We start from the raw sequence: 27,966 nt of genomic DNA, 5'->3' as shown, positions 1-27,966 counted from the left end.
TTTGCTTTAATTAATTAAAAAATATTTTATAGGAGAACTGTTATTGAATGATAATGGTTTAACATGATGATCCTGTTACCACTGTTCGTTAGTGTTATTTTAAACTTGAGAAACCTAGAAAATATTATTATTTTGGATGTACGAAAGTGGAAAACAGGGCAGACTGCTGTCACCCCATTAAAAAAATCTTCATTGGTAATTAACAGTAAAGTATACCAAAGAGAGTAGAGTGTCTCAGACTGCAAAAGCTATTTGTCTCCTCTCTGCCTAGTGCCCTGTTGAGTTTCTTCTCTAAGAAAAGTTTGGAAGCATCACTTACAGGAGCAAAGGAGAATTTGGGCAAATCCTAGCAAACAGCTGAGTTTTGATGACAGGAATGATAATGGAGACAATTTACCCTCTGCAGCACTGACAGGATTCTGAATACAGTCAGGACACAGAACAAACTGTGCAAATGGGGAGGAAATTTGGGCAGCTTGTGCAAGCTTGGAACTCTATGACAGAGGCTAAGAACAGAACTGACTGCTTCTCTACCACAGCAAGAGCATTATCAGGGCAAACCAAGTCAGCCCACAAACTGCAGTTTTCAACTTAGTATGTGCATAGGAACTTGCTCTCTCTATACATATAATTTGCAATTTTGCCATGTAAGGCATTTATATTTTATCATTCAACGGGTGCCACTCATTTGCTAAAAAGATAAGTATTCTCAAATACTTAAGCCTGTAACCTGCATGTGTATATATGAGGCTGCAGTGTTAAGGAGAAGGGAAAGTATGTCTAACTGTTTTTTTTCTTCTCTCTTACTTGGAATCAGTTTTGGCCACATGTATCAGGGAAGGACAGGGAAATGCTGTTTTCATAAATCCCTTTGCTTGCAGTATTTAATTTTGCAGAATAGTTTTAGTCACAACCTCACTTTTGTGCTGTTCTTTCTGGCATAGCAATAATAAAGGTGGTCAGTATGCACCAGGCATGCAGGTCTGACTCCTCATTTTCCACTAACTCATCTCCAGGCCCACTTCTGAACTTGTCATGAGGAAAGTCCACCAAAGGCATTTGCAAGCCCCTTCTTACACTGGTCCCGTTGGTCAATCCTGGATTCCCAGTTTCAAGGACTACCTTAAAACTCTGTGTGCTATTATGCAAGCATCTCTTTTGTATGCACCCTACAGTGCTTTCACCTCTTTTTTGTTCTAGAAGTTGGTGTCACCTTCATTCAGAATTGAAGGATAGAAGTTGTGGCATTCTCTTTGCTGTGTCTTACAAAAGCTATAGCCTTGTTATGTGAACAAGAGACTAGCCAAGATACTTGCATGCTCTTTTAGTCAGCAATGTGCTGTGTGGGACCCAGATGCTTTGCAGATTACACAAGAATAAGAGTAGAACATGTGCAACTTTATAGTATAGAGGACGTAAGATGAAAATAACCAACTGAAAGGGCAAAAATATGCAGAGTGCTTGGGAGATGGGCAGCAAAGTGTTATCCAAGACATGAACTTGTGGTATCTGTGTTTCCACCCTGTAAAACAGTCCAGCAGGGACATGGAGTGCAGCGTATCACACATGCATGCCTTGTCTCCAGAGGAATGCACTAGCTTGAGGCAGGCGTGTATATCTGCACAAGTTGGATGGGAGGGAAGTTAGAAGCAGGTGACCACTTGCACAATGCTTTGGTCTAAATGTGCCCTTTAAGAATAGTTTTCATCTCCTACACTATAGCTGAAATTTTACATTGCATCCAAGCTGCCATGTAGAAGGAACATGAATCTTTAGCTGTGTTAAGAGCTCCTAGTTTTAATGCTGCTTCATATCTTTTGTAGTGACAGATGAGACATACATTCTAAAAACAGCGCATGGTGCAGCAGTGTGCAGTTTGCATGCTGATGTATATTAATTTACAAAGTGGTTCTACAACAAAACAATGCCATATTTTGCTAATATCAAGACTTGGGAGCTTTGGGAAAGAGATATAAAATAGTAGCTTTTACCTTAGAGAAAATAAAGGTATGAGAGGTGAAGCTGTGGAAAAAAAAAATGATGATCTTTTTTCTCAGTCCACTGTGCAAGCAGCATGCAAACCACAGAATTTTGTGACTGTTTTCTTTCAAAGGAGATGAAAGATGGAGTGGAAAGCAAAGATGGATTTCATAGTTGCACCCCCAGGGATGGACAATTCTGGCTTCCATAAAGCTAAACATAATTTCACAGAAATGCTTGGAGAATCCTGTTTGGCAGCCATGTGCAATATAAGTGAACAAATGCACAAATTCTTTATCCAAAATAGCAAGACTCATGTTCTTTACCATGACATTTATTCTGTTTATGAGAGTAAGAAAATACAAATCTGTAAAATATAAACAGGCTATTTTATTCTTGGCTAGTTCTTGCAGTCAACTGTATTGCATGGTATACTAAGCTACGAAAAGAGAAGAGATTAACGGAGAAGGCATACTTTGTAGAAATGGTACTCAGTGCTGTGAGAAAGAAATGCATCTTCTGTATGTCCATGGACAGCAATGTTTTTCTATGTTCTCATTCACAGGTTGCTGTGTTTCAGCTCTGTGAGGATGTTAACATATGGATAAGTTTGGGCTGGGATTTGAATGAAGCCATTTACTCTCTGCCTCATTTCTAGCTTTTACTGAACCTACTCAACTACACTGTAGCAGTGCTTCAGGGAGGGAGCCTCTGTAAGATGACCAGGCAATATAGTAATATATTAGTAGAATAGAAAAACTTTTCTGAATGTGATCAGGGAAACTTGGAGTTTGGCTAAAAAATAAATAGTGATGCATTTGAAATGGACATTTTGGATGTGGATATGGACTCTGACTTGCAGTGCCTCCCCCTATAAAACTTATTATAAATGATATCTCAATTTTATCAAAATATCTGCTAGCAGGCATATTGAAAAAGTCAGGATCTCAGTAACCTCAGATACACCCTTCCAAAGAAGCAGGAAAGGTAGAGAAATCTGCTTGAAGTATATAATCATGTTGATCAAAATCAATATTTTACTTGCATCAGTTTTCATTTTCAGCTATTACCAATCACCCAGTTAGGGAAAAATGGAAAATTGGAATTCCAGGATAAAAACTGAGAGTCTCACAGGTCATCCTTAAAAACATTTCAATAAAAGTTTGTGAAGCAGTGGGGAGAGGACAATCGCTTTCAAATGTTAAACATTGATACAGGACAAACAAAATAAAAAATTTGCTATCAAAAGTAAATCCAAGTTACAATGAATATGGGAAGTGGCTGGAACATAAAAATAGTGCCTCTGATCATGCTCCACGTAACTGGATAAAAAAAGCACTACGCCAAAAATGGGAGGGTAAACATTTAGAAAGAACCCTAAAGCTCTGCTTTTCATCTTTAATTCCTGTAAAAGATAAACACAATGTTAATAAGATCTGGGAAATGTTAAAAGCTGTACTAAGAGGGTTGGTCTACTGTTCAGGAGGCTATCATCAGAGCCTTTCAAGGTACTTAGCAATTTAGGAGTAGGGACGGAGATTTCTTTTTAGCTACAGCAGTTATTGAGACATTTTGTGGACTCATCTTCTGAAAAAAACTTGAACAGAAGAATGTACAAACTTTGAAAATTATTTAACTCACATATGAAAAGAAAGATCAATTTCCTGATTACTTTAAAATTGTTTGGGAGAGGGAAGCAAGTCACATTCAGGTAAAAAGGGAAAATAGATGCTGACATACACAGTAAAGGCAAAGATGGAAAAGCAAACCCATGCTGCAATACTTACACCCATAAAGGAAAACTGTTAAAACCTTTCATAGCAATACACAGCTGTTTGTCAGAATTACAGATGACTATGGCAAATGCTAGAGAAGGTGCAATTAAACAAATTTCATCATATGTGGTGGACTTGCTAGAATAGTAGGTATTTGAAGGAAATGGTGCTAAGTAAGAGATACAACAACAGTGAAATTTAGCATGAGTTGCAGCAAAATTTGCCATCTCCATGTGGTGACTGCTCACTTTTCTGAAACCTCAAGTGGCTGGGACAGGAGTGGCTGGAGACCAGCTCTGCAGAAAGGGGTATGGGGGTGCTGGTTGACACTAAACTGAATATGGCCCTGGCAGCCAAGAGGGCAAACCAACCAGCCGGTCAAAAAAGGTGTTTATCCCACTGCATTTAGCATTGATGAAGTCTCACCTTGAGTACTGTGTGCAGTTCTGGGCCCCACAGTTTCAGAAGGATGTGAAGGTCCTTGAATGCACTCAGAGGAGGGCAACAAAGCTGGTGAAAGGGCTGGAAGGCATGTCCTGTGAGGAGTGGCTAAGGAACCTGGGTTTGTCTAGTTTGGAGAAACGGAGTTTGAGGGATGACTCCATTGCTTTCTACAGCTTCATGAGGAGGGGAAGTGGAGGGAGGTGCTGATCTCTTCTCCCTGGTATCCAGTGATAGGACACATGGGAATTGTTCAAAGCTGCACCAGGGGAGGTCTAGACTGGACATTAGGAAGCATTTCTTTACCAAGAGGGTGGTCAAACACTGGAAGAGGCTTCCTAGAGAGGTGGTCTACGCCCCAAGCCTGTCACTTTTTAAGAGGCATTTGGACAGTGACCATAACAACATGCTTTAACCTTTGGTCAACCCTGAATTGGTCAGGCAGTTGGACTAGATGGTTGTTGTACGTCCCTTCCAACTGAACTACTCTACTCTACTCTACTCTACTCTACTCAGCTTGTTGCCAGTTTTCCAGTTTTTCAGCTTGCTTCTGAAGCTGTAGTCAATGGGGCAGTATAATATATAATACCTTCTGCAGTGACAAATGTGAATTTACATATGAGATTGTTTTACTGCAACCTAAAATATCCCCAATACCACACTGTGTGAAGATACAGTTGTCTCAGTTCCAGGCGTTGTGAAGGCGTAGTTGGAAAGTACAGTTCACCATGGGAGCCACTGCTATATTTAATGAAATATCCTTTGTTTATTGCAGCTCTAAAAATGCTATTTTGTAAATACATCAAGTTATGTCCATACAAACACACACAGAGTACATACATATGCAGAGATTACAATAATAGTGTTCTTTTAATCATTATTACTGATAATAATATGAAGTACATCCTTATCCAGAGAAATGGGGTTTCTTTTGTTAGAGATGAAAATATCCTCACATTGGATCTGGTTTTATTTCTTTTTCTCTGTTTTCATAAAAGAAAAAAAAAAGCAAAGCTGAGCAAGATGTAATTATCAATATCCATGGAGTTTGAATGGATTACTTTTTCTTCTGTGATACATATGGAAGACAAAAAACAACAAAGATTGTTATTAATAGTTTGGGTTTTGGTATTAACTCAGCTGGAACATCTCCATAAGACTTCCTGGACTACTCAGTAGCATTTCGTTTCTCATCCTTCATTAGCTGATGTCTGCAACCTATTGGTTTCATCTTTTCTCTATAACAAACAGACATAGTATATACATAGATTTTTATCATTTTCTTAACACTTAAAGGGCGAGTGTTAACATTACTTACAGTGATGCCTGTATATAGTTAACATTTCAGAATAATTGAATACAGTGGTTAAGCTTCGGTTGTTAGATGGTATGAAGATGCTCTTATAATTAAGAAGGCTATTTTCCGTCAGTGTTGCTTATATTCTGGTTCAGTCATAACATTTTACTGTTCATTATTCTCTCTCTTATGTTTCATATAGATGTGCTTAACTCACAGTTCTCTCAACTTTTAACTACTTAAGAACTGGTAGCACTTGATTGATTTCTTCTCTGTTTCAAACTGCTTTTACCTTCTTGATAGCCTAAGATTCTTTCTGTTATTTATATGTGCTGTGCTTACAAGTTTGCTTGAAAGAACACTAGTGATATCAATATTTACATTACTAGGTCTAGATGCTTTATGTTGTTATATTTTTGCAGTTTTTCAAAACAATTCTGTTTGATAAAATCACTTAGCTCTTAAGAACAATTGGTTACATTCACCTCTTACTCAAGTCTGGAGTGCTTATTTTACATTTACTGTTTTTCTGTCTTCCCTAATTTGAGACTTTTGCTACATCCCTGGACATCTCCAGTCATTCTGCTTTTACAGCAGGTGCTGGATCTTTATGCTACAGGCTTTTTTCCTGCTTTATAACTGAGCTTTCATGCCTACTATCTCCCCACAATTTTGTGATTAACCTCTGCAGCAGGACAACATGCATTAGTAATCACTCTTCTCACAGCTCATCTGATTTCTCCTATTTGAATATTCGGTGTCTCCCTCTTTGCTTGCTAAACCTTTAAGTGTCTCGTTTTCTTTCTACATTTTCTTCATCAGAGGAGACTATCTTAACCGCATCAGGTACAGCCTGGATGTGACATTTTAAGTTTTGCATTATATTGATGAGAGTGTTAGCATCCAGCAGGATACCTGGCCTCTTTATTTCCCAGTCAGCTTTACAATTACAAATATACTTTAGGTCTTTTTTGCTTTGCTATCCCCTTCTGCTACTTTCAAGGGTATTGGGGAGTCACACTGGCAGAGGTATCAGTTAATATGAATACTAATTCTCACTGTTCACTGTCTTGCACATCTAGGTTCTTTATGTGAGGGTTGTGGTCTTACTGCTCCTTTCTGTTTTGCAGTCTCTTGATCAGGTCTGGAGATGGTTTTATTCCCAGTAGGCACGCACAAACACACATACATGCACAGAGTCCACCAATGACAGATCAACACGAACAGCAGAACAGTGCTTTTACTGGCACCACATACACACTAATAGCACTCACATAAGCATAAACAATATGAATGGCCTGGTCCTGCTTTTCCTTGCCAGCGAGTCAGTCTCAAAGCTTGCTAGTAGATTTTATACTCACACACACACACTCACAAAGATCTCCCTCTGGTAGCTTTTGTGTTCTCCAGCTCCAATCCTGCAAAAAAGATGCCAGATGCCATGTAGCACCTGCACATTATTCACTGGGCACCTTGACACAACCATTAGCCTTAACCAGCCATGTAACAATCCCAGCTTGCTGGTTAAAAATGCTGTGGTATTCTGCATCCACCTGTGCTATGGGACACGCTGCATTAGTAAATAACTGCATTAACAGTTGTTACAGCCCCAGACCATCCAAGAATGGTCAGGCTCTCTTTTTCTCCTTTAGACTCATTCTGCTTTCCCTCCACCCCAAAATGGCAACTCTTACAGCAATGCTGGGCTCCTACACAAACACAGACACACACAAACACTCATTCTTAATACACACAGGAGGAGTATCATCTTGTATATACTACTTTGACTTCTTCAGGTAAAAAGGCAGTATGTCACTCAGGGCCCAGATTCTGTTTGGCCACATGGACCATCTCTCTCCTTTTGCTTACTGAAGGCATCTTAATATCATCTAGCTCAAGCCTCAAGAATGGAAGCTCACAGATGAGCTCCTCATGGGTGACTCTTCCCTCTAGATTGCAGGCATGAGATGTAACTGATTTAAGAGACTAGTGTTTTTTGCTTCAGCAACACACTACTAAAAACCTAATAATTCAATGATCAATAATTAATAAGCACATCATTATTAAATTACACTTATAATTTTGCACTTGATTACACATGACAAAGCCACCAATTATTACTGTTCAGTCTCACAAATCACATGCAGCTACTATTGAATTACAATTCTATCACCCTTCCCTCCCCATGCCACTTATTACTAAGGTGCAATTCTATCCCTCTTTACTCTGTCCTCCTATACTACACAGCATGTTTGCCCTTGAATTGTTTTAATCACCCTCCTTCCTAGAGAGCCTGTAGCTAGTTACAAGGACCGGTGTTCCAGGGGGACCTCTTGCTTACAATCTACCATCATGAAATCAGGGAGACAAGACCTCTTCATAAATAATGAAATAATTACCAATTTTAAATAATAAAGAAAAAATGTTATCATACAGTCTGGGTTCTACTCTAGTTTTATAGACAGCTAAAGACCACACTGTGCATCATAACCTAGTCCTGGTGGAAGAGTGACGTTAGAGCTGACTGAGTGTTTCTGTAGCAGTGCACTAGTCTGCAGTAACATTTAAAAATGAAGGAAGCAGCAAATAGAGGGCTAACAAATAAGGTGCCTGGAAGGAGCTTGTTACTGAAAGAGACTCCTTTAGGTCTTGTGGCAGGACATTTGAGAAGTTTAAGGCATTGCTTCCAATTCCACTAATCATCTCTTTTTATAGAAGAATATGTCACTAAAATTGCTAGCAACTCATTCCATGTCCAAAGATGGTCTTTGTACCCTCATTACTGTGCATTAATTATTTTTCTCCCTTGCCTTTTTGAAGGGAGAAAGTTACCTTCATTTTGTGTGCATGGGACTGCAGCAGAAAGAGAGCAAGCACTAGTGTTAGGTCACACAGAAAATCTATATTGAAGCCATGACTTGCACTGATGTTCCCGACTCCCAGATCCATTCTTTACTCATGAGGTCATGCTTCAGCAATAGCAATCTGTACTGTATGCCTTCTCCCACCAAATCATATACATTTGTATTTAAAACTCTATAGTAGATGTGCCAGTTCATTTAAGTGCCTTTTTCCCCATATGGATCTAATTTACATTAGGAAGATAGATGGAAAAATTCAAATACTCAGGAACTAGTTGAGATGCACTACATATTGCATTTCTTTTCCCTCCTCGCTAAATCCTTTTTCTGTGGTTGTATCTTCAGACCTTTAAACTCAGAACTTTATATAGAGAGTTTATTGGTTTCCAGGTAGTGTTCTGAGGTTCCAACCACTGCAGGTGTGTGGCTAAGAGGTGTTAATTGAGTGGTGGATGCACAAAAATCAAATTAAAGTAAGACACCAAATGATTACAGTGGACTTTGGATCAAACCCTATGGGGAGTTAGGAGGTAATATACATTGCAACAAATCAAAAAACGCTTCTGCTTCCCTGATTTTCCTATTCACAAATGTACCAAATGAGTTTTCTTTTCCTAATATAGTTGTGTTCTGCCAAACTGCAGCTTTCAGTAAAAAAAGTCAGAAATATTAATGATGTCTGAACTGTTATTAGGAGTAATTAATGTTAAAGATAATAGTAACTTATTCTTAGCAGAAAATATGTGTGTACCTGAGCAATATTTAACTTTAAAACATTTCCGGAGGTTATCCATGAAGACATTTGTTTAAAAACCCTCTACCAAGATGGTTTTGGAAGTCAGTAAAACAGGTAATAATATTGCATATGGAGGCCAGAAGTTCACCAGTCTGGGCATGACTAGCTGTGTATACTCAAATTATTACAAAACCAATTAATTTTCTTGTTTCCCATTCTGCTATTATTTTGGAGAGTACCTTCATTTACCTATGCTCCAAAGGACATGTTTCCTTCCCTTTACCAATATGGGTGGGTAGCTAGCTGTTCAGAAACAAGGTGATTGCCTTGTGAAGGGTGGTAAAAACATAAATTTGGAGACGTACTCATGCTGATTTGTCAGGGAAATTTCACAGGGAATCCTAACATGAAGGTGAAATAAATCCTGAGGGCAGACATTGTGTGGGAAATTAGAATGGCTGACTTCTATTGCTGCCTAAGGCTGAGACATAAACACATCTGTTAAATCATGAGAGGCAATGTTATGGACAGTTTTGAAATCTTCAGTAATAAATAAGCAATATGGTTTATGCTTTCAGAATATGAAATTGAGAGATCATTTTTCCTGAGAATGAAGTGTGTCCTAGCCAAGAGGAATGCAGGATTGACATGCAGTGGCTACAAGGTAATGTATATAAGCTTGTGCTGTGCCCCCCACCCCTGCCTCCAAGTATTCAACAAGCAACAAGTTTATTTATTTAGGGTTTTTTTACATATGTGTAGCTGAAAGCAAAGTCTGTGATGGAAAGAATCAAAACAGATGCAACAAATGCCACTGCTGATTGCAGTTTCCCTTAGTAATGCAAGTCTAGACTCACAGTGAGTTGGAGTTTGCTTTGTGGCACATTCCTGCATCCTGATCCCTTATCTTCCAGACTGGGGAATTGGCTGGAGCACAGCCATGGAGGTGCAAGGAGAGCACACAGCTAGGTCTCATTCCCCTGTGGAACTGGAGGCAGGTGAGGCAGGAACCCAGACACAGTAACTTGGAAGACTTCCAGCATCCCTCTGCCTTGGTGTTACCGTGCTCTGGCTGAGCGGCCACCCAGTTGCACAAGTCACCTCATTGGCCTGACCAGAATTACCTCAACATTATGAGGTCTCAACATATGAGACCATAATGTTATCCTAAACAGTCATTACTATCAAGTAATGACTAAACCACCAAGTCTGTTTATGAATCTTATAATTTATATTAATTTTCTATTTATTACATGAAATCAGAAGCCACAGCAAATGCTGAGATTCTATAATAATACCTGCCATTCAGGTAGTTCTTATTTTCAGCTCTGCAGTGTGCATTTGCTGCTCTTTGAGCTACACAGTATAATTCTATCACTTAAACATCAGGAGAGAAGGGTACTTCACATACAGTCTAGTGAGGATTCATTTTGTCTGAGTCATGCAAAAATAAAAAGAAAAGGATGCAAGAGAAGCAGAGCTCTTTTAAGGAATGTGTTCAAGGTCCAGGCATATATCTGTCTATTTACACTGCTATCTACCTGGTTAGACTGATAATTCTTAATTACATGGAGCCCTGTTTGCTCAGCTGCTTCCCAGCAAATATGATTCTGTCCCAAAGCTGAATCTGAAATCAGGTAAAAGAGTAGAGCTTGTAGTGGTGGTATCTCTGTACATTTTTTTCCCTCCCCATTTATGACTGCTAATCAGAGGGATCACCTTCTTTCTTTTGCTCACTATTGAAAGTTTACGCAGTGAAACATTTAAGGATGTATTCAACTAGAGAGATGATGGCCTAAATTTTTTCTCTTTGATTATACTTAGAGTCAGGACTTAATAATTTTGAAAATATCACCTGATTAGCTGAAGCGCAGGAAAAACTCATTAATCAAATAGTATGGGAATTAGTAGGATCTGCTGAGAGATCTTAAATAAGTTTTACTTGCTACTTTACTTTTGCTAAACGTACTATCACTTGGTGATTGGAGAGGAGGAAGGAAGGTTTACAGGAGGAGCTTGTTTATAGGTAACTGTTTAGTAGGTTGTTCAGGAGTACTAAATGCAGTGGAAATTAATTCCTTTCCACTGGATACAGTTAAAAGTAAAAAAAATACAGAAATTAAGTGGAAGGATGTGTAGTATATCTGCTGTTTGGACTAGAAAATTGGCAGGAGCACAAATGATTTCCAAACACCAGCACTACATTAAATAAATTTTATGTTCTGGAGTCATCCCCAGGTTACAGTTTTCCCCACTCTAGCTGACATTGTGAATTTTTACAGTCTAACACTGAAGTTAGCACTCCTGTGATTAGGAATTGTATATGGGGATTCAGGAATCTGGTCTCAAGACCCTGGGCTAGGTCACATGTCAAAAGAACATCACCTGAACTTGACTGGAGAACTTAAAACTCATTTCTAGTGCATTTACATATACAGCAGTTAATCTTTATAAATGTGATGCATTAATCTCCACTGGACTTTTAAAGTGTCTGTTTTTCATCAGAATAATGAGTGTGAGAGAGAGAGAGTAATTTAAAAAAGCAACTTCCAGATTTTTTTGATTAATGGACAGGAATTCTGATTGTACCTACAAGAAATCTGTATCAAAGAGAGTTTAAAGTATTAACTAGAAAGCAGTCCCCAAAGAGTATGTGCTTTAATACTGAATTAATCATGTTGGCATTAAACACAACAACTGCATTTACTGTGTTTTAATCTCTGTTTATAAATTAACCACACTTCTGAAGCCTTAACAGGCTATGTAGTATTTTGTGTTATAAGTGTGTATTGCTTTATAACCTCATTGAAACCGGGTGGTCAGCTGACTTGCAGCCTCTTCCATTGCCATCAGATATTGAGTGTGTTTTCTTCTCATGCCAGGTGATCCATTGCAGTGGCTATTTGAAGATACGGCAGTATATGCTAGATATGTCTTTGTATGATTCCTGTTACCAAATCGTTGGACTGGTGGCTGTAGGTCAATCTTTACCTCCCAGTGCAATCACTGAGATCAAACTTCACAGTAACATGTTTATGTTCAGAGCAAGTTTGGACTTAAAATTAATATTCCTAGATTCCAGGTAAGCAGCTATTTCATTTCTAGCATAAAATGTTTTCAAAGTCAAGTGTTATCATAAGTTACAGTGGTTTCCAAACAGATCAAAATATCTGTGAAAGAATAAAGCGATCCAAAATAGATCTGGAACACAAAGACCATATGGGTCTTCAAAGCCCTTCGGGTAGCTGGATAGACCATACTTTGTCTTGAATACCAACATATAAGAGCCTGTACCATTTAACCTATAGTTACCTACAGTTCAGACACTCAACTAAAGCTGCCTTGCTGTGAGTAATTGGCAGATGAGCTGGTAGTACATTTTTACCTTAAAGGACATAAATTTTAACATACAAAGCTAGTGAAAGGAATGAGGATGTACCACCATCCATAATTTTAAAAAAACACAACTGAAACACTGAGGCCAAATGACTTGCTGGGGTCATCCAGAAAGCTTTTGACAGAGTAGTAAGAAAACATAGTCTTCTGCACTTTAGTGTAATGCCTTAACAATGAAACCGGCCCTCCTAATGGGGTTGTTAGAATGAAAATTAATTCAATTGGCTACTACATGAAAACACAGCCTTCTTAAACAAAACTTGGGAAAACGGCTATTGCTGAGGAAGGAGAACCCTGCCTCCGCTCTCAGCTGATACACTTACATACCAGTTAAGAAGAGAAGAGCACAAAACCAGAACTGAAGGAGTTCTTTTAGTATACAATGATACTTTGTACAGTGCACTTCAAGATACCTTGAGGGGAAAAGCCCAATTCCCAGACAATATAACAGATTTTACTATTGTCAAGATGATCATTCTTCTAAAATCCCTGCATGCAGAGCAGTATGTCACATACTCTTTCATTTTCCTGGCATGCTGGATTTGCAAGAAGCAGAAATGATATTCACGTGTAGCAGTGAAAAAGAGTCTGTATCAAAGACAGTGGGGAAGTTTTGCATGGCAGGTTAACCATGCAAGAACATGCTATTTTTCCATGCTAAGTCAGTGAGATAGTGGGCCATCAGCTGCTAAAATACAAAGAACTAGTTGTTTCTGGAATCCTTCCTTTTTTTTTTTTTTTTTTTTTTTTTTTGGCATGTTTTACTTAATGTAACAGATACAAAGAAGCACAAGGGGTTTAGCAACATGTCTTTGCATGTGGAAAAACGGAAATGATGTGCCTAAAAGGAACTGCCTGGAGACATAAGTGTCTTCAAAGGAGACAGCATAACCAGAGGTGTTGACAGGAGCACAGATAGAACCAGTACTGTTGCATAGCTGTGTTTACCAATGAGCAGATGAGTGTCCTCCACTCACAGGACATCAGGGGTATTAAGCATTACCAAAGCCCTTTGCTCTCCCAGCTGAGCAAACCAAATTATATTTGCTCAGAGCAGGGACATATTAGGAATAAGAAAAAACTGTTTTCAGGCTTGTTTCTGGTATCCATACAAGGAAAAGTGTTGCTAGATCTTTAGAGGTAACACTCTCAGCAGACAGGCCAGTATGAAAGCCGTAGGAAGCAGCAGTTAAATAAGCCTTTCTAGGCACTTGATACAATGTAAAACACACAAGAGTTCATTTATCAAGGTCAGTGGAAAAAACAGACGGTTACTTACCTCCAAAGTGATCTGCTGTTTCCAATTTTCGTACTGCAGCCTATGCATCCATTGCTATGTGGTTTATAAAGGCTTAAAGAACTCTAGAGGGCAGAACCGATCATTGGGGCAAGCTCTGTTTCCTTCTGTGTGCCCTGTCACATGCAAAGAACAATCTTCAGAGCCCGGGGTCCCTACAGTGGCTTATTGAGGGTTTGGGTTTGTGTTAAGGAAGTTAAGCAGCTGAGTTTATTTCCAGATTCAAACTTTTCAAAAGTTTGGGTGTCCTCGTAACTGTTAATGATGGGGTTTTGGCGCATGGGAAGACCTGCTTCAAAGGGAGGCTGCAACTCCAGAAAAATTAATACCTGGCTTAGGTTTGTGGCATTTTGTTTGGTTTTGGATTAGCTGTTTCTGTACTGACCAATTAAGTGGGCAGGATGAAACTGCCACCCTTGTTTTAATTGCACTGAAGTCAGAAGGAGCACTGAAACCTGAACAGGACCTTTCACCAGTATTTCACCATGCTATAGGCTTAAGTGAGAATTTGGGCCTGTAGACTTGTAAGCCAGGAGGGACAGCACACAATGCCAAGAAGAAACAAGCATATATTCACATGTCCTCCTGCAGAAAGAGACCACATGTGCTCACTCCATGTTGGCAATCCCTGACTGAGGAAAAGGCATTCAGGATTTTCCCAGATGAAGGCATAGCTAGGGAAGGTATGGATGTATTTGTACTGTATTTATAATAAATCACACAACAAAGGCTTTTTTTTTGGTTTGTTTTTCTGATTTTCTTCAGAAGGATCCCACCCCCCCAACACTCTCTTTCAAGTAGAATGTAAAGTCCCCAGTCTGTGAGGTCCACATGAGTGCTTAGCATTAGGGTAAGAGTAAAGAAGATGCATAACTTACAAAAGAAAAAAAAAGTAATCAAAGTTTACATTATCTGCAACCCCCAATGACACATCTTACTTGAGACCCCTGTATTAATTTCTGTAGATACTACTGTGTTACTCTCTGATACAGTGTATCCTCATTAGTGTTTCAGCTCATACCAGAAGCATCCTTTTGAAGTGAATGTCCTGACTGTCCCCACTCATTGCACTGCAGTTCATGTCATGAAGAGGCCTTAGGCATGTGAATTGGATTACTCCTGGATGAATCTAAACTGGAAGACAACCTCCAAGAGCATGTCTAAGGCACTCCAACTATTATAAAGCTGCCAGTCCACAGGCCTAGATTAGAGCTAGTCCCAAGTTAAAGTCCCCAAATTTAAATATGCAGATGCATCTGCTGCTGCAGAAGTAGATCCTCAGCAGTAACAATTTTACTCTACAGATTGCCTGCTAATGGACTGTGTTGCTTGTTCAGGTAGATGTGCCTTTGTATGGTACCTCTGTTCTGCCTTTTTAGGTAATGAAAGCCTAGGACAGCATAAAACACCCCCAGCAACGCTAGGTAAACAAGCCACATCATTATGACTGAGTTGCACGATGTACTTTAAGGATTATTGTTCTCAAGCAACAGTGCTAAATAAACAAAAGTCCATTTTGAACCATGAAGTTTGACTCTTCAGGTCTGACGCAGTGTAAGTCTGACCAGTGTAGTCAGGTTCTTTAACATCTGCAGAGATGCTGCTGTTTCAAATTTGTTCCATTATTCTACTTATCATCATGTGAGGATATTTTTCTGAAGTCTAGCTTCAGCCTTCCTTTTCTTAGCTTGTGATCTTCATAGCTCCTTGTCTTTCCATAAGCTCCTGCTTCCTTCTTCTGTTAGGTGTTAGCCTGAACTTATTTATAGACCATGATCACAGCTTCTACGGACTGACATACATGCTACACTTGTATGTTTGTACAAGCAAATGACAATGTGTCATCAGTCCACAAGACCAGTTTTATTGTTTTGTAAAAGGCTCCTCAACTGGATCTTTGTGCAAAGGATCATGCATTGGCAGTGGCAAAAGCCAAAGTGGAAATAAGTAAAAGAACTCTTTCCTGCCTGTGTGTAAGGCTGGCCAGGAAACAGCTGCACCTTGCTTTGGCTGGGTTGAGAGGGTCTATTTTCTTATAAAGATGAAGATTCTATTTCCAAAACTAACATTTTGTCCTGCAGTTTTTAGGCACCTGATTTGTTGGCACAGTCAAACATTAGGTTAACGAAACTGAATATTCCTAGAGATTTTGCTTATTATGGATTTTTCCTTTTTCAGGGTGACTGAATTAACTGGATATGAGCCCCAAGATCTGATAGAAAAAACCCTCTACCACCATGTTCATGGCTGTGATGTGTTCCATTTGCGATATGCTCATCATCTGTGTAAGTAAAAAGAATGCTAGACTGAAACTTATTAAGTAGAGTGAGAAGTTTTGCAGACAACAGGCGCTATGCTGGCAAGTAGAGAAAGCTTTCCAAATCTTGACTGGAGCTAGATTTTCAAAAGTGCTTGGCTATCACTTAAGGAAACCATTAGTTCTGCAAATAAGCTAGATACTCAATATCCTGTGCTTCTGAAAAAAACATATCTGACCACTTTTATCTTTCTACTTAAAGGATCTAGGCTCTTTTGAAAATTTGGACATGATTCTGGGTGGTGAACTCTTGAAGGAAAAAAACCAAAAGAGCAAGTGAGTGAGTGAGAGGGGAAAATCTGAACTTTACTAGCCTCTGTTGTTAAAAGAAAAATTATGCAATAGTTCCCCATTCCTCTGAAATATGTTAGTAATAATCATCCCATGTTTGAAGTGAATGCAGACCCAAAAGATCCTTAGATGAATGTTCATTAATAGCATGTGGATGAGGTTTGGAGAATGGAGTGTCAGGAAAAAAAATTACACATTTAATAATTCCCCATCTGCCAACAGAGACACTAATCATATCTTCAAACATCTGGATTTGGGAAGTAGTTCATTCAGTAGCACATTAATTTGAGAAGCAAATTGAGGGAATAGCTGAACTCTGGATTTGGCTCAGTGTGCCGCAGCCCATACGATGCAAAGATGACATCCAAAAACCAATGTCAGTGAATTTTTTTTCCAGATTGCTCCTGTGGGCTGAAAGCAGCCAGAGTCAAATCCTTCTCTTAGGCTTCCTGAAGGAGAAAGCAGTCAGTTCTTCGCCTTAATATGAACTATTCATGGATGACGATCTGGAATATAAAGGAGGCTGTAACTGCATTTGGCAAGTCAGTGCTGAAATTCCAAGTGCTGAATGCTGATGGCAGTGTGTGCTACACCTGGAAGATCAGAAACTGATCTTTACAGCAAGTTCATATTTACCAAAACACCATTGCATATTCTGGGCCATTCCAAACTAAAAACTAGAATGACTAAGGTACATGGTAATGTCCTGTCGGGGGCATCCTCTTTGTAGTGTTAACATCTGCATCTGGATGTGACTGTTGACCTGTACAAAATATCACTCATTATTTTCACAAGACTATTTGAAATACCTATGCCAACCAGTATGGAGATGATTCCATTATAGCCACAATCATCTCTGGAAAACAGTTTTCCATTTTAGAGCAGAGCAATGGATAATTCTGTGTGCGTGGTAAAAGACTTGTACTTTGGCTGCCAGTTTGACCTATGTATACTGGAGTTTCAAATAAACAGACAAATCATGTTTGCTGAATAACTCCCCCCCGCTCCTCCCACAAGAAAAAAACCTTCAAACAAACAGAATAACTAAAAGCAGTTCTCTAGATACTGTATCTGAATTACGAAGATTAATTATTGTAAAGTTTAAAACCAGAAAAAAATGCAAGACACATATATACATAGAAATTTTTGAAAGTTTCAAAGCAAATAAATGCCACAAAACAAAAAATAATGGCTTACACTTGGGCAACAGTGGGAACAGTGCAGAATCATGGTTAGAATACCAAGTAATAGGAATTATTAAAACAGATGTAAAGTGTACAAACTTCCTCTGGGGAGCACTGTTATAACTCCCCCACCATCCATCAGTAAATGTCTTAGAAACACGAACAGTAAAAGGTTGGCAAGTTTGACATAGCATTCTATAAAGCAATCTGGTGATTAAGTGTCATCTGATGAAAAAATCTGGAGAGAAACATCTTACACCTAATAAGGGTATTAAGAAAAAAAAAGTAAAGAAAAAAAAAAAGGCAGCCCTAAACTAGGCTAACAAATTTTTTCAAAGAGGAAAAAAAATTCCCAAACTGAAGATGTAAAGCAACTGAACTTTAAGTTAGGCAGCACAGAGAACAAAACAAAGGAAACAGTAAGGAGAACAAGTTAGAAGGGATATAACAAGAACATCCGAGTACGAGGAAAATGTAGATGTGAATATTTGCCTAAGGTGTGCTGGCAGCAAACAGTGTTTCCTGTTTTAAACATTTGATTAGCTTCCAGCTATATGAAAAAGCTTCTGGCATTTGAACTAGTGTTATTTATTTCTATAGCACCATCAATATACACACTGTTTGCTCTGCAACTGGGGAAATGTGGCCACACAAATAATGAGTCGCTGCCTAAGGATCTTGCATTCTGAAAGATAGGATAAAGAAGCTGTTCCAGTACAGACAAAATATTCCACTCTTCCAGTATAGACAAAATATTTTTCTGGCCTCAGAGAAATCACTTCATTTGTACCATCAACTCTCCATGAGAAGGATTTTGTGCATCCCACATGTTGTAACATCATTGCTCTTCCCACATAAACTTTTACAAGAGTCACATCTCTGTGCTTTGGCAAGGCAAGACCCAGCCCCAGCTGATGTCATCACCAGTTTTGCTGCTTCCCGGAAGTCAGCCTATGTATTTATAATTTACACTCTGTCCGTGGCATTGAGTCTACTTTTGCTGCCCCAGCAATCAAGCCTTCTGGCAGAGCTGTACTAGTTTTTAAGAGGGCAAAAGAACTGTAGAGCCTGCTAGGGCACAATCCACTGACCATGCTGTTCAAGGGCTGGACCAATGACATGCCAGGTTGTGTGCGCCAGGGAAGTTAAAACAATAACTGCTGCAAGCGTGGAACCAAGAAGTCCATTTCTCTTAGTGGTATCCTTAAGTGCAGGCTAGGAACTCCAGCCACACGTCCATGAGTCTGCTGGAGCCTTTTAAAATAGCCATCTATGACAGACTAAAAGGACCAGCCCAGCCAGCCCAGTGCCTTTTTCAGCTTGCCTGCTAAACCAGGAGGGAACCACAACAGCGGAACACCCAGTTAAAAATGGCACATCTAAGAGCTAAGGCTAAAGCCACTGAATCCTCCCTGTTTGATTGCAGCAGAGGCCACCAAGAAGTCTGAGACTGCACAGATTGTCTTGGTAGTGGATTTACCTCACTCCCATTTCTGAGGTTTCCCAATCAGCATCAAACAGGGTAATTTAACACAGGGCCAAATGGAAATTGACCTCATTTACTGTATCGGAAGCACAGTTACTGTCCCCTAGCCAAGGTCAGGCTTTCCCCAGATTGCTAAAAATGCAGGAGACACGGAGTCCTCCCCCATCCCAGGAGAAATATTGGTTTATCCATATAATTAGGAAGGAAAGCTGAACACTATAGTCCTCAGTGGTTTTCACATCTTTTAAAATACTGTCTTAACTGGAGAGCTAAAACAGGGATTTAAAAAAACAATGAGTGAGAAAGAGAGAAAGTCAAAACTAGTCCCAAAACACACAGAAGAACTTTGTTATAGCTAGTGATCCATTACAGCATTAATTTCTGTTTTGGAAGACTGAGTAGCAAGGCATTTTGAGTTCAAGGAAAACGTGACCATTAAGATAGCAGGAAGACTTAGTTCTGAAAAGCCTAGACCACATTACAAAAAATATCTGTTAGATGATCTAGGCCAAAATGTAACCATCATTTCCTAGAATTGGACCATTTGGATTGTGGAACACAAAGAAACCTTCCATGGAATATAGCTGATTATTAACAAATATTTTTAGAACACTCCTATTTGCATTGTTATGCTGAATCTTTGAGTAGCAGCTACAAGACATTTACCTTGGAGTGATATATTGCACTTAAAGAGTACACATGCCTTTATATCCTTTATATTTTGCAGGTGTGTTTACATACTTACGCACATATTCCTCAAGATTTTATTAAATATCTGTACATATGCACACCACCTGCACCCCATAGTAGAAATGTAGGCATGAAAAAAGTACACCAGCAAGTATGAGGCAAAAAGCTGATATCTAAGAGACACTTCAAACTCTAAATAGCAGTGGCTTGGTGTCAGCAAGGGTGGGTTTTTGAATGTCCTGCAAGATGTTGTTGTTTATCTTGTTGCTTTCTGAACAAATGGATACCATATCCTGTAATGGAAGAAGAATTGACACTTTCAGAAAGACCTGTCTATACCCATTTTGTAAGAGCCTGATTTTCTTTGGGAGATTAAGTGGATTTGAAGAAAATTTTAAACATGTAATGTGTGCAGATAGATTGGAGAGTAAGCAGTCCAGAGAGATGACCTATATGTTGCAGACTTAGAGGACTGTTTAGCAAGAACAAGAACTCTTGCTCTTCTATTTCTGTCAGTCTTACCTTGTGCTATTCACATTATTCACATTATTGCCATCTCTGATTATTATTGAAATTACAAACCCCTATTCCTCCAAGTAACAACTGAACAAAAAAAGCCAACCCCAGTGATGATTGATAACCGTATAGTTAATTACCAAACAGTAAACAAACCCCCAAAGATTATGCACTCTTTTAGTTCCCAATTTAATATTGGATGTCCTCCCTGTCAGAAAAATCTTCTATGAATACTAATTACAAGATCATATATTTTCTTTTCAAGTGGTCATTTGCCCTACTAGAGTTGGCTGAAAGAAAAAGCTGTTGTTTGATTTCCTTATTATGTATCTGCTTCTGCACCAAGCATGTACAGTGAGAGAACAAAATTACAGTGAACTTTGCTACTAAGTTCAGCCTAGTACAAGACCTACATTTGCAAGCAGTAATTCCATTTCTTAATCATGTATCAAATAAAGGAATTGCTGCTATTGATCACTTTTTTTGGACATTGTTTGTGTAGTAAACTCAGTCCTTTATTTCCTAATTTAAAAGAAATAACTGATTGTACAGAAAAGTAAGAAGATGGAGTTTCCTAGAGGAATGTTCCAGGGTCACACAACAGAAGAACCACCTTCGAAGGCTGGGCATTATCTTCCAGTGAATCATTAGATAAATTATTGGCACTGAACCAGAAATATCTGTGGGTAGATTAAATATTTAGAGATGCTGCACAACTCCTAATATAGCATAGCCTTACGCCAAAATATCTTTGTTCAGAGAATCCAAACTGGTGTATAGAGGATTACATTTCTAGTGAAATCTATCAGGCAACTGATTCACCTCTCTGTCCTTGTCTTTATTTGTGTGCTTAAGAACCAAATAGCAGTTTAATTTTACCCTTTTAAATCAATCTTCACAATATAGAGCTTACAGAGGAAAAAGCATTATAGCATAAAATACATTGCAAAATACACAATAATCAATCAAGCTATGAATGACAAAAGTGCTTCCAAACACATTGGAAAAATTTAAGCTAGTTGTGTCGGCTTCAAAATACTTCTGCTGCCTTGAGCTTTTCTTTTTCAGTTAGAAGATTAGAAACAGTAAGTGTTTTTGCAGAATGTAAGCAGAGAGTAGGGTGAACTGGAAAATAAGGAAGACAAACCTTAATAGTTTGCAACATACTATTTGTAAACAATAACGTGACCTTGTGAAACTACGTAAAGGCGCAGGACAGATACCTTTGCAGGGGAGCTATTTAAAGTTTGGTGGGAGAAGAAGGAGGTTTAAGGGAGGGGAAGGAGGGAGAAAAGTCCCTGCCTTGCAAATAAATCTCTCCAGGAAGTGGTCACAAGTCCAAGCAATGCAAAATGCTTTTCTTTATTGCATTCACAGTGCTGGTGAAAGGCCAAGTCACAACCAAGTACTATCGACTACTGTCCAAGCATGGAGGCTGGGTTTGGGTACAGAGCTACGCTACTATTGTGCATAACAGCCGTTCATCACGGCCTCACTGCATAGTGAGTGTCAATTATGTCCTTACGTAAGTCAAAATACTTTGTACCATTACGTGTTATCAGTAATCGATTCATTTTGCGTGTTATCAGTAATTGATTCATTACTAATTAAATCCTTTAAGTTTGCTTTACCTGTGTCTTCCAGTATCATTCTGGTGTTGCATGTTGCAGCCACTCCTCTCTCCTCATATCCTTCCTGTTTTAGTTATATTGAGCTAAAAATAGCTAGTATTCCTGATGATTACCTTGTACACTACATGCTTGAATGTAATACCACTTGTAGCCATTTGTATTAGACCTGGACCCCAGTTCCGTAACTGGCATCAGAACTGTGCTGGGGCTGTCCAGACACAGTGAAAGCCACTGCTACCCAGAAGAGATCACAGTGTGAATTTGGGAGACGGAGACGTGGTAGGAAGCATTATTCCTTTCAGGGACGGGTGAATCACTGAGGATTCCCTCACTTGCCTTGGGTGGCACAGACACTCAGGGCAAAACTACATTCTCACAATGGCAAGTCACTCCCACTGAGCTGGTGAATGTACAGCGGTTTGGACCTGCAGTTTATGAATTCTAGTTCAAGTCGTGAAGGCATTACAAAATTCCTATCTTGATATAAACCTGAGAGAGACAAATCTATATTGAATAAGAAGGATAAGTAATAGTGAAACAGACTGTGACTGAAGAGACTATCGGGCGGGGGGATAGCGGGCACCCTTTGTGTTGAATAGTGTAAAAAAACAGGGAACTATATACTCTTTTGTCTAGACTGGTCCATTTTGTATCCGACTTGAAAGTAAGATGTGTTTGCATGATGTGTGTGGTAGGATCATGTGTGTTTGCATATTACAATGTTGTCTCTGATATCTGACTTTGCGGAGTTAAAGTCGATGAGTTGAGAAACCATAGGGTGTTTCCTTAAACTACCTGAAGCAGGTACTCAGCCCTAGACACACCGGCTAATGCTGCCCTCATTCCTGTACAGATGTGAGAGCCAGCAGCATGAGGGAAGGACTCAGTCTTGCCACCTGCTTGAGTCCCATGTGTCGGGGCAAGTGATTTGAGTGAAAAAGAGGACACTGTGCCAGGGATATGATAGCATATTCTTGGAGTTGAATTTACTTCCAGGTTACTCACCATCAAAAAGTGATGGAAATGAGTTCTAGATAGAAATTGAGAGAGAAGTAGGTTTTTTTCTAGTTATCCTTTAAAAAATATGCTCCACTGTTTCTACTGACAAAACCAGGGGAGACCATTTAATCATCAGAACTGTATCAACTGATGTTTCAAAATATGTTCCATAGTCTGATCTTGATTTTTTAGCCTCTTTTGTACAAAAATCTGCCCTGTCTGTGGGGCAGATAAAACTGAAGATAACAGAGCAGAAATGTAAGTCTAGAGACTGTTAGAAAAACTACATGCAGCTCCTGTGGTCTAGCTACAAGGCAATTGTGCTGACAGGAGAGGAACATCGCTCCTTTTCCTTTCCTCGGGCATAATTGTGACAGCCAAGGCAGAGACCAATTCCTGGTTGAGGAGGAGACAGATGAATTGATCTGTGTCTTTCTATCAGCTGACATGACTGATTCCAAACTGCAGGGTGCCACGGATTGCTGAGAAGAAGTTGGCAGAGCTTAGCTTCAGAGAATGGGGATACTTAGTACAGATGTTAATGCGGTTCCCAGTGGAACATTTGTGATAGACTTGTGTGGGGACGGGATCAGACCATAAAATTCACTGCCTGCTGACATCCCCAGACTTGCACTGCAGACTCAGTGAAAATCTTGGAAGAATGAAAATGAAAACATTGTGAAAGCTAACATGTATTTTCAAAGGAGCTATTTTGGATTTGTGTGGTATGTTTGAGTATGTAATTTATTGGCCTGTTCTTTTGCAGAGATATTGAGTATAAGGAACTTCAGTTGTCACTGGACCAGGTTACCATTTCTAAGTCACAGTTTTCATGCAGAAACTCAGTATCTACCTCACAGGAAACAAGGAAAATAGTAAAACCCAAAAGTAATAAAATGAAGGCAAAACTCAGAACAACGCCTTACCCACAACAGGTAATTTTTTCAGCAATATTTATTTAAGAATTGTTATCATAGAGTGCTTGGGACAGGATAGAGATCATCCAGAACTGAACTTACTGTAAGACTGACTATAGTATGCTCTGCTGCAGGAACTCCCTTGTAGGCCAGAATACAATTAGACCTTTTTGTTCTTGGGGTGGACAGCACAAGTAGTGCAAACCAACTCTGGCGAGTGATGCAAATACAAAAACCTTTGGATATGAAGTATGTAAAGTACTTCAAAAAACAATGTGCTTTCTTGGTAAAAAGAAGAAAAACAATTACTAAGAATAGCTGTGTTGTGAAAATTTGGCTGGTGTAGAATGCATCTCAGTCACTGTTGATATGCAGAGTTCTTAATGTCACATAGGTATTAGCAGTTTCCTTATGCTGGAGAATGCATCATAAGAATGAATCCTAGCAAACAGAGCATTGGAGTGGGATTTGGAATATCTCTTGCTGTCACTGGGTAAGCTAGAACAAGGTGTGAAGGGAAACTATGGAGACTATCCATAAAACTGAGTTGGTGAGACTGACACCTGCCATGAGACATTCTGAGACTTCAGCAGTGAATGCAGCTAGCACATATACTGCGTTCAAAACAGTGAGAGCCCAAAAAGCCTTTGGAGTCTGGAGAAGAGGGTGGGAGAGAGTGGGAAGAGAAGCTGATGCAAAGGACAGATTTTGTCTTCCTACCATTCTAAAGCTTGACAAGCCAACATATGCAAAATCATATTCATGGTCTGCTACTCCATTTATCAGTGACTTCCAGTGCTTTGCAGCAAACTTCTGCCCTCTGGTATTTACAACTGCCTACACTTACTAGCTAAAATCCAACTGGCAAAATTATCAAATAAACCTTTAACATTAGGATGACAAAATAGGCTTTTGTTCCCATGTTAAGTGAAGGTAAAGTTACCATGAAGACAAAGAACTTTAAGTGCACTGGTCCCTTTAGCCAGTGAGATTGCAGTTCAGGGAGGCCCAGCTCTGGGCGCCTGTATGATATGTTATGTGGTTTCATATAAAAGTTAGTCATTTAACTCTCTTCCCTCCCCCCCTTTTTTTCTTTCCCCCAGCAATACAGCTCATTCCAAACAGACAAACTGGAATGCAGCCAGGTGGGAAACTGGCGATCCAGCCCTGCAGTGAATGCTGCCACCATTCAAGAACAAAACTTCCATTCAGAAAACAGTGAACTTTTATATGCCCCGTCATATAGCTTGCCTTTTTCTTACCATTATGGACACTTCCCTGTAGATTCTCATGTCTTCAGTAGCAAAAAGCAAATGCTGCCTTCAAAGTTTGGGCAGTCTCAAGGAGCACCTTGTGAAGTGGCTCGATTTTTCTTGAGTACGCTGCAGACAAATGGAGAATGCCAGTGGCATTATGCCAACTCCTTGGTACCCAACAGCCAGTCACCATCCAAAAATCTTCCTGATCAACCAGTGAACATCATCCGACATAATCTTGCACAGACTTATGAAGGTGGGTGTCACTTTAAAAAAAGAAAAAAAAGAAAAGCAAAGCTGTGGGGTGTCTGGGTAAGATTTGTAATTGTAGTTTGAAAACAGGGATTACAAGGTGTTTAGGAAATACAGAAAATCAGAAACAGTGAAGTGTAACAACCACTATGTTTATAGTATTTACATGTTCATCCCTTGTCCCATTACCATCAGCACTTGTTTAGGAATATTATCAAAGCATCTGTTGCAAAAATGTATTCACCAGAATCACTTTTAGAACAGGGCAGAGATACCACCTCCTTTAACACTGTTTACCTTCATGTCTTACACTATCAGAGTTATTTAGTGGAATTGCTCAGGTAAGTCATTGCTGAAGTCAGAAACAAATGTACTTCAGCTCACATACAGAAATTAAAATAAAAGCGATCTATTTCCATAAAAATTGAAGGTTGTCCTTTCTGAGTATGAAGCCATTCTGAATGTCTTTACCTTACAGTTACTACAGTGAATGAGTAAATGAAATGCACTGTCTTCTGCTTTATTTGAAAATATCTCCAGTGCTCCTCCCCGATCAACTGCATTATCTCTCTGTACAGATGGTCAGCTCAAATACTTTGAAGGAAGCACTGAAGACATTGACTTCTCTGAGGTGGCAACCTATAAGAAATAACCTTGCAAAGCTATAAAGTAACTAAATGTAAACAAGCTCAAGATACACTCTAATCCTTAGATCTCATATAGATCACACCTATCTGCATACACCATTTTGATTAGTTAAAAATCACTGATGAAGACTGACTGGTTGACATACTTTTATAAAGTTAGATGGAAACACTCGTTCTTTTAGCTTCATTGACGATGGGACAGAGGAAGCAGTAGCGGAAATTTAAAATAAAAGAGCTAGAAAAGATAGGCTCAAGATTCTTGAGTACCAGAAACAAGCATTTATTCGCTTAGGGACATAACATTAGAAATCCTAGTTCTGAAGGGAATATCTGCAGATGTTAAAAGCTGAGCTTGCTACAACAGACAGAAGATGGTATCAGACATTGAATGTGTCTCCCACAGAGAAGCAAATAACTTCTGTCCAGGGTTTTGTCCTTCATAGGACTATTTGACCTCACCTAGCTGATTGACTTCACCTAGCTGACTACAGCATTTTATTTTACGGTTCTATGTTTATGTTGAAAATGAGCAAGACTGAAGCTCTTCTTACAGTCTAGTGCAGGTTAAGTGCTTTTTCTGAGCTCATGCACCTCTAATGTGCTGACTTTCTTCTGTTGCTGTTGTGGATTGGGTGTGAAAAGGAGTAGCTTTAGACCAAAAATAGGAAATGTTTTTGTCCTTTCTAAAGATGCTGTATCTTTGTGGAAAAGAAAAAACCCTACATCTTTTGAGGATAAGTATAAGGATTGAAGTAAGTCCTGCAGATCCCCAGTAAATCTGGAGGAACAAAGCTATTCTAGGTGTCCAGAAGTCAGCCCAGCTTTTCTCCTCTGCTTCCAGACTAACAGATGCTGTGAGACTGACTGAGAAAGTAGATCCACCCCTTGCTGGTCTGAGGGTGCCATCAGATACACTGAGAATGGATGTGGAAAGAACAGCCTGTTCAGAGAACAGTCTGTAAAATTGATTGTGGCCATAACATTTGCCAGAAAAGCCCAGTAAGCATAGCAGCAGACAAGCAATTTACCATCAGTCGGTTGATATGGGCAGATAACTCCTAGTAAATATATTAAGTCACAAGGATTCCACAGGAATACTGTTAAATATGTTAGGGTAAAAAAATGTCTCTACAAAAAATTGCAAGCAACTGCTGGTATTTTTAAATTTCATCATGCATGCATACCTTCACCATTTCCTCATGAACAGGAAAATGGAGCTGTGATACCAGCAGTTCTTACTTCTGTTTCTACCTCTACTTAAGATTTTGTTGCTTAAGTTGGAATATGTGCGTTCTCTTTTAAGCACAGATGTATTTTAATGGATGTTTAGCTATTGGACATTTCATTAAAACTGAGTTGGTACAATTAATTCTCTGCAAAAGCACTTACAGTTGTACTATTTAGGAAGGAAAAAAGAATATGGTCAAACTCGGGCCTTGTCAGAGATCATTGCTTGAGCTCACACACAGTGTTATAAAGGGGGAAAGAAAAACATAACCTCCACTGCAAAGAAGATTTATATCTAATTGTTCCAGAGTTTGTTTCCTCCTGAGGTAGAATTAGCCCTGTTGTACTTTTGCTGAGGCCTGTGGCAGAAGAGAAATCTGAACCTTTGGAAGCAACTTTTTTCTTTGAATTGAAAGGGGCATCTGATCTTCCTTACATTGTCAACTGCTGCTTTTTCCAGTAGTTCACTGAAAAACTGACAGCCAGTAAGCTTCAAAGCAGAGAGGATCTGCTTAGCGTCATTATCTTCAATCCAAAGGCAATGCCAAATATGACATCTGGCAACCGGGTTGGATGCAAGGGCTATTCCACATCACATCCATAGAAGCATCTGCCAAAAATGCCGTAGGCCAGAGACATTTTTCTCTATGGAAAATAGCTTCTTTTGGAGAGATCAGAGATTTTAAGATGATCATGCCAAGCCATCAAAGCTCTGGAAAAGCACGTAGCAGATAAAACTGCCTGCCAATCAGATGCTGCTGCCTCAGAAT

The 27,966-nt window shown here is 39.2% G+C and overlaps 1 protein-coding gene across 1 annotated transcript in view; it reads left to right on the top strand.

Annotated features, from left to right (window-relative positions):
- The window catches only part of SIM2 (SIM bHLH transcription factor 2), a 62,680-nt gene that overhangs the window by 26,258 nt on the left and 8,456 nt on the right, over positions 1-27,966 (top strand). Inside the window, exons 6-11 of the mRNA XM_069785123.1 lie at positions 9,669-9,754; positions 11,973-12,172; positions 15,962-16,068; positions 21,645-21,792; positions 23,664-23,832; positions 24,918-25,326. Coding sequence (XP_069641224.1) covers positions 9,669-9,754; positions 11,973-12,172; positions 15,962-16,068; positions 21,645-21,792; positions 23,664-23,832; positions 24,918-25,326 — 1,119 coding nt within the window. The remainder of the gene's footprint in view (positions 1-9,668; positions 9,755-11,972; positions 12,173-15,961; positions 16,069-21,644; positions 21,793-23,663; positions 23,833-24,917; positions 25,327-27,966) is intronic.

Source organism: Haliaeetus albicilla, chromosome 6, assembly GCF_947461875.1.
Source record: "Haliaeetus albicilla chromosome 6, bHalAlb1.1, whole genome shotgun sequence".
In the NCBI taxonomy this organism is placed as follows: Eukaryota; Metazoa; Chordata; class Aves; order Accipitriformes; family Accipitridae; genus Haliaeetus; species Haliaeetus albicilla.
The sequence above is the reverse complement of the archived record's forward strand: the minus strand, read 5'-3'. Positions and strand labels throughout refer to the sequence as shown.